At 40.1% G+C, this 7,821-nt stretch overlaps 1 protein-coding gene across 1 annotated transcript in view; it reads right to left on the minus strand.

Moving 5' to 3' along the window:
* tead3b (TEA domain family member 3 b) overlaps positions 1–7,821 on the minus strand; it is a gene marked incomplete in the record, with an annotated part of 43,063 nt that overhangs the window by 27,844 nt on the left and 7,398 nt on the right. The window contains 1 exon segment of the mRNA XM_042219027.1: positions 1,830–2,084. Coding sequence (XP_042074961.1) covers positions 1,830–1,953 — 124 coding nt within the window.

The raw sequence follows: 7,821 nt of genomic DNA on the forward strand, positions 1-7,821 counted from the left end.
GCATATAAAATTAAATCGCATTGGATAAAACCCAACCAATCTTGTTGTCAACCAGTACTAACCTGTCATAAGTGTATCAGCATAGGTGTATCCTGTGCGCTAGACACCTACATAAAAATTTAGATCTTTGGGATAATTTGTGCCATCACATAGTGAGAGCAAACTGAACTACATTATTTACAGTATATGTATATGTCATTTATTTGTTAAATCCATGCTAAAATTTTCCTTTTTTCGGGCGGATTAATCTGTAACCGTATTTAGCGTATCAGCAAAACCATAAAATATTCAATTTAAAATTATCCAAAAGAAAAGCAGTATGTCAGAAATATTTGATAAACAAACTAATTATTAGAAATTCATCTACGCAAACAAAAATTTTAATAAGTTTTGAGTAATCGTTTAATCCACCACGCGTTTCATGACTACTTTGTTCCTTAAGGCAGGTTGAGAGTAACAACAGAAGCTGCAGCAGTGGCTGAGTAATCTCAGGTATGTGCCTGTCCTTGAATATCCGAATCTGCTGAACAAATGAGGATAAGATTCCATCTTGGTTGAATCATGCCAAAAGAATCCCATCTGACGTCAAGCAAATAAAAGCCACACAAGAAACAAACACCGATGCTTCTAAGATACACAGTCCCTCTGACATTTTGATGGCCATGATTGATGGTTTTTATGGTTGCACTGAAGCTACAATAAGTTTAAACTTTTAGAGCCTTGATGGACATTAATTAAAGGGCAGGAAATTCTTACTAAGCACAAGGGGGCTGAGTTACAATGCTGAAAAAAATATCACTGCAACTTAGCAAAATCAAAAAGAGGGCACAGCAAGTACAAACGTAAAAAAACCAGCTTGATTTCTCGCATTCAACATTTATGGCTCTTCAGCTACATTTCCAAGATAAAATAATAAAATCTCATTAAGAAAACAGTCTCAACATTAGGAATGGGAGAGTACGATCAAAATAATCAAAGACAAGTGTGTTAAATTTCCCACACCTGCATGCGAGTGAGTCTACGGAAGGCCTTGCCAACATATCCATCTGGAGCGTTTCAGGACATTAGGGGCTCAACACCTGCAATTTAATGGACACGCTGCAGGAAACAGCGCAACTATTCCGAAACCATATGGATGTTTAAACTCTTCGGCAGAACAGCAGGCCAATGTGATGTTTTTGTTCTGAGTCTCGATTCATGCTGGGCTAATTATTGCTAATTTAACTGAGCCATCCTGCATCAAACGCAACAGTTCTCCTGAAAACCGGCTTTAACCGGTTACCTAAAGGCAAAATTCTCCCAGTGATACCAGTGTGTTTAAGAAAGAAAAAAAAAGTATATAATATGTTGTTCAGAGATAAAAAGAAGACAAAGAGGTTGTGTGTCTAACAACATAATGTCGAAAAGGACAGGTTGTGAAATAGTAGGAGGGGAAAAAAAAAGACAAAGCAATAAAAACACTCTGAAGAAAAAGACAGGTGTAAATCAATGGGAGAGCAGCCGATTTGCTCTCAGGACAGCAATAACCAGCTCTGAGAGTGCTGGTACGACTGGAAGAACCTGCCCCTGGGTCACAGCACAACAGGTACAGACTTGTTAAAGAGAGCTCTGAGTGGAAAGAAAACATTCTGTAGCAAAGTTTTGAGCGCAAAAAGAAGAAAAGTATTTTTCTCATTTCTTTTCAGGAAAGTATTACCAGTGTTTGTTTTCTTTTAGCCACAAGTCTCTGTGGAATGAATGTTTTTCTCATTTTCGTGCATTAATTATGGAGTGGATTTCCATGTAATTGTTGTTCTTTTGTTACTCTGGCAGTTATCCAGTGAACTCACCATACATCTTTCCCTCATCTGACAAGATGATTTTCCTCCTTCCACAGGGAGGGTAGATGGCGAGGGCCTCCTGGAAGCTCTGCTCAATGTCTGGGGACCACACGCCCTCGGCATCCCCGTCCATGGTCTTGTCTTCATTGTCCCCGTCCAGCCCATCTTCTGGGCTACCGTTGGCACTCCACTCGTTGGACGCAATTGTGGCGGCTCCACCTGGGCCCAACCCCGAGCCCCGGTATCAAAGGATCTGTAGGTGATCTGTTGAATACAGTTGCATAAACATTTTTAAAAGTCCCATACTGATCACAATTTTTATGATCATCACCAGAGCACAACCCAACAAACAGTGTTTTTCACCCAAACAGCAAGTTAAAGGGTCTGAGGAAATGTAGAAACAGTTTATCGTTAGTCCAGCATTATTTGGAAACGCTCATTGAAAAAGTATTGTCTGTTTTGCCAAATCCATAATTTAACCCTTATTTGTTGCCAAAAAAGAATATAAAACAAATCAGTGAAGCACAATGTTTCACTTCAGTTCCTATTACTATTATAATTATTATTACTATTATATATTTTTTCTCCAGTAAAACCTCACCTAGTAGAATTTACAGATGTTGCCATAGTAGAAGTTTGATCTTCTACTAGATCAAAGCCATTGTTTACACAATGGCATCCATGCTGGTCCCAGCTTTACACTTAAATGTCCAAATTAAGCAAAGGTACAGGACATGTGGCATTATCTGGCAACACACATAAAATGTCCAACATAAAATTGTCTTATTTTTGTGCGGAGGTCATGAATTTGATGGACTCGCTATGATATGTGCTAAGCAGCAGGCAAATGGGTCAGGAGTGAACAACTGTCTTACATTGTTCTTAGAGTTTATGAAGCAACACTGCTGAGCTTCAAAAAAAATAAATTTTGACTTGATGCCTTCTATGAACAGACACCAGATAACCTTGAGGAGATATCTAGTAAAACTCAATCAATTCAGTTAAATCTAAGACAACTCAAATTTGACTCAAATCTCAAATTTGTCTTTTTTCTTTGAAATCCTCACAACTGGAAACATTTGACTTGAGCAAAGAAGATCTCCTTGAAAAAGGAATGTTGTTCATCTATACAGCCACTACCTTCTTTGACGTTTTTTTTTTATTGCAGTCATTAAATTTACAAGAATAAACAATGCAACCCGTAATCATTATGATAATTTCCTTGATTTTATGTCTCTGAAATGGCCAAATGAATTCAAGATATTCCATAAAACTAAGTTTAAAGACCTCACTAATCAGCGCTGGCCTCAAAGAATTCTTGTGGTCTGGGAACTGTGTTCCAGTGTGGTTGGCTTATGGCTGACTGCAGGCATGGCTCTTAAGTATTTTTCAAGCTGCCTTTTCAGCATTGTATTGTTTCTAAAATGGAAGTCTATGAGGTAACCATTATCCTCCCAGGATGCTTATGTTTCTGCTTCAGCATTTCTGCAGATACTGACAAAAATAAAGTATAATGGATAAATACAGACCCAGCCAGTTCTTTCTTTCATTACTGACTATTATTTTACGAGGTTTAGAAATGCAGGATATCATAATAGCATAAAAATCAACCCATAACATTTCTATTCTCAGGTGAAAATATAAATGAGTAACAATAGTGAATAAAACCCGTGTTTGTAATGGCAGTTTTACAGCCATGACATTTATAACATCCTCTCTATATTGCAAGGTAAAGAAACTACAACTTCACAAATGGAAACAACGGTACAACACACTACGAGGAACTTGATGAAACAAGAGAGAATAAACTCCCTTTTAACAAGAAGAAACTTAAATATAAATATATAAAAAAAAAATACTATACATACACTATAATGTATGAAATTCATCATTCATGAGCACAGGAATCTCTCCTAGGCTTTCTTTTTCCGTGCTTTTCATCAGTACGTAGAACAACACACACACTTTACAATTACTGTAGCTATAACAAAATGCCTGATGGTGAAAAGCAGAGGCGAAGGATTAGTGATGCTTTCATTCCCTTCCCATCATCATTTAAAAGGAATTACAAAAGATCAAAGGTGAATAGAGTATGGCAATACTGTTCCTGCAGTGAAATTCTACCACAAGCAACATGCAACATTAATTTTGACACTGAACCAAAGCGAGAGTTTGAGAAATATCCACAAGTCAAGCTGCTAATTTTAGCTGAGAGGGTCCTGGTTACGGTGGACCCTTTGAGACAGGGTCACGGTGTTAAAACTCAACACTGAAACTGAGCACTCATCAACAGCTCAAATGATCTCAGTCCTCACGAATCACTGGGCTGGACTGCTCCCAGTGACTGCTAGAGTTGGGGTTAGTTTAATTATAATCTATCTAGCCAATTTGTGGGGGGGGGGGGGGGGGGAATTGTGATACTTTACTGATAAATAATAATCAAAAATGTGTGCAAGTAAACAATTAGAAAGCCCTGCACTGACTTGTGTAAAACCATTTCATAAACTATGAATTGCCATTTAATTACTTATGTAGAAGAGAAAAAAATCTGGTTTTAACTTCTAAAAAGTGATGATTTCTTACATTTTGCACTGCTAAAGAAACAAAACAAGAAGTGGAAAACAAACCAACAATAAAAAAAGTTTGGGCCTACAATGTCATGTGGGTAGATAAATTAAGACATTGGGAAATGCTCGTTATGGTTTCCAACAGCAAAATATGATGATTTCAAGTGCAATGTTTTATTTCACCAACATCTCAAAACCCTAAAATAATCAATCTACTATAATACATGGCATATTCTAGCATCACATCTTTACATTTTAGAAGCTAAAACCATAAAATGTGTAAGCAGACTGAAACAACCACAAGAGTTTCGCCAGTGCGATTTTTACTTTGTTGTCACGCTGTCCGCATTGGAACAAATTAAAAACTAAACCAGCACAAAAGGTCCACTTCTACAAACAATAATGTAATCTTCAATACACGTCTATCTCAATCTCAAGTATAGCATATGGTGGTCATATAGCTTGGTGTGAAGATGTCTTTCAAAGTATGTCATTAATGTGTGCGCAGGTGCTGCGGGGTAACGGGCTCAGTAAAGCCGAGACCGTAATCATAGGCTGATGGCACAGTTAGGGAGGCGTGGAGGGAGAGGTGGCTGCTGTTGTTTATCTCCAATTATAGCAGAGAAAACACTGCGAACCTCCTCTGCACTGTGAGCAGTGAAGAGCCGCAAACAGCCCTCAATGTAACATCAGATCCGACGACCTCAATGGAGCTCCAAGTGCTCACAAGAGCGTGTTCAAGTGAGGTGCTGCAAAAGAGAGGCTCTTCACTAAGAGAGGGGCCTGAATTCCAGACATGTCCTTATTAAGAAAGGGCTGCGAGTGCTCACTGTTTCTCCTCCTGCCTCCCTTGTGTCAACCCAGCGCCCTCCCCTCCCTCCCCTCCAACGAGCACTCAGAACGTCTTTACCCAAATAAGGACAGGAGACCAGGGGATGCATGTATGGGAGGAGGAGTGGGTGGTGGGTGGGTGGTTTGGATGGTAGGTTTAGAGCAGAGGGGGAAAAGGGGTGTGTATGGGGGGTGGGGGGGGACTAGGGGGGGACTTTGGAGGGGGGAAGGGGGGTCCAATTTAGGCGTCCACTTTGGAGTCTGGAAAACAGTGGGATTGTTCCAGCTGGAATGCAACATCAGCAGTGAACACGCTCCCACTTTGTGACGCTCAGAGCTCAGACTAGAGGGAGGGCATTGTCAGTGGAGCAATTTTTCAATACATCTCCGAGTGGAGTCACGGGATTTAAGTCAGGACAATGGCCCCGACATCATGATAAATGTTGGACAGACAGTCTTATGGACTCAAACGCAACAGCTAGTTTCATACTTGTAGAGAGCTCCAATTAAATGAGTCAGCATGAGGAGGTTTGGGATTTAGTTGTCCAACATGATTTACTCCCAAAATACCAGTAAAGCAGTTGTAATTAACATACTGATTCAATTAGAAGATCTCTCACCAATGCACTGTAATGTCCCTTCGAGCCAGTTTGGGTGAGAAACTCCACAGCATAGTAACAACTTGCAATGATTAAAATACAAACAGTCCTCAGTGTTGATAGAAAAAATAAATCAGTTGACTGATGTTGAGTGGCATTAACTGAATGAGCATGTTCGATGAGCAATAAGTACTTGTGAAGCAAAGGTGATAGAAAATCCTCAGTTCCTCAGTCTCTACTCGAATAATTTACAGTTCTTTTTCCTGTTACATGAGATTTAAAAAGGAATATCCTTAATGTTTTGGGCTTGAAATTAAATACAAATGAAAGTGAATGACATCATTCTGGTTTTGCACACCAAACACAGCCTTAACTGAAATGGCACTCCCAACAACAGCAGCCTCCTCTAGCAGGAGAACGCACCTTGCAGTGTGGCAGGAGCAGCTCAAGGAAAGCAATAAAGTGCTCGTGCCTTTTACCAGGCCTCTAAATTCCCAGATCCCAATCCAGTAAGCATCTGCATGTTACACAAGCCCGATCCATGGAGGGTACCACTTGCACCCCACATGTCCTAAAGGATCACCTACTTCTGTCCTAGTACCAGTAACTGCAGGACTATCATCAAAAGGTCCTACATCGATAATAGGTCAGAGCTATTTGGGTGGCAAGCTTGCCATTTTAATATCATGGCCTAATTAACATTTTACTTAAGAATGAATCAATTGTGTTGTGTGAGACAAAAATGAGACGGTGGTCACTTTCATGAGTAAACCATAGTATGAAATATAAATCTTATAAGGGTGATTTCTGTTTCTTTTCCATTCAGCTTAGACAATTGTGGCACACTTTGGCTCATTTTAATTTGCTGACATTTCATAGCACAATTGAGAAACTGTTATGGAACTGATACTGATAATAACCAGCAGCTCCCATGTACAAAACTGTGTGTAAGACTTTTAGATCTTTTGCCAGATGGAAACACTTTTTTTTTTTAAATGTGCCCTGGTTGGATAACACACTGCTCTCACATTTTACATAAAAATCAGGGACACACCTCCCCTCCCTCTGTCTGGGAGTCAGGCCATGGGACTCTGAGACCAACATGCTACAGAATTCCAATGTGCAGCAGGAATGTAAATAACACTGCAAAGCTATGTGGCTCACACAGTCACTGAAACAGCACCATTCATGCACCAGAATCCCTCTACCCATTTTCCCAGTCCTGTACCCAGCGATCACATTACATTCTGTTTTCAGCAATCGGCTTATCTCTGCTCCGGCTCCATCTACGAACTGACCGGAGTTTGTTGGCACTGCTTCTTCTGAGAGAGGGCTATGTGTGGTAAAATGTACCAATGAATTCCAGAAATTCTACTGAGTCACTCTCAGCTGGCTTGCTTGAGGAAAGTTGTCAACATAGCCTTAATCAGGAAAGGGAATCCATAAGTCACACAGAATGGAGGAAATCACTTACAAACACCTACAGGCCGGAAAACAGATTCTGTTTCTTTCTGTAAAAACGAAATAGGTGTCTTGGCATTCAGCAGTTGGTAGGATAACATTTAGTCAAACAGAAAAGGCAGAGCTGACACATTTTTATTTGTTGTCTGTTATTCCTCAAATTTATCTTCCACTGAACATGATATCATCTTGGGTCTCTCAAATGGACCAACCAGATGGGTTTCTACTTACGCAGCGGAATTCCAAGACTACAGTGAGGCAAGACCTTGAGTCAAACTTTCTCTGTCATGTCTGATTTTTATGGCCTGACGGCAACATCTCCTCTCGAGTCCAGCGGTGGGAAAAGAACATCTGTCGAACCTCGAAGACGTTTAAGACCAGACAGGATGGATCATAGTAATACATTTTAGCAGAGACTAAACATCCCACCGTGAGAGCCATGTGAGCCCACTGAGCTAGGACAGCAGTGTAAGTACCAGAAGGGCACAGTATGTGTCCAATAGCTTACAAGTGCAAAGTTAAGCTTTAAGCTTCTGCTGTATA

Source organism: Haplochromis burtoni, unplaced genomic scaffold, assembly GCF_018398535.1.
Source record: "Haplochromis burtoni strain Fernald_Lab_line unplaced genomic scaffold, NCSU_Asbu1 Contig_26, whole genome shotgun sequence".
Lineage (NCBI taxonomy): Eukaryota > Metazoa > Chordata > Actinopteri > Cichliformes > Cichlidae > Haplochromis > Haplochromis burtoni.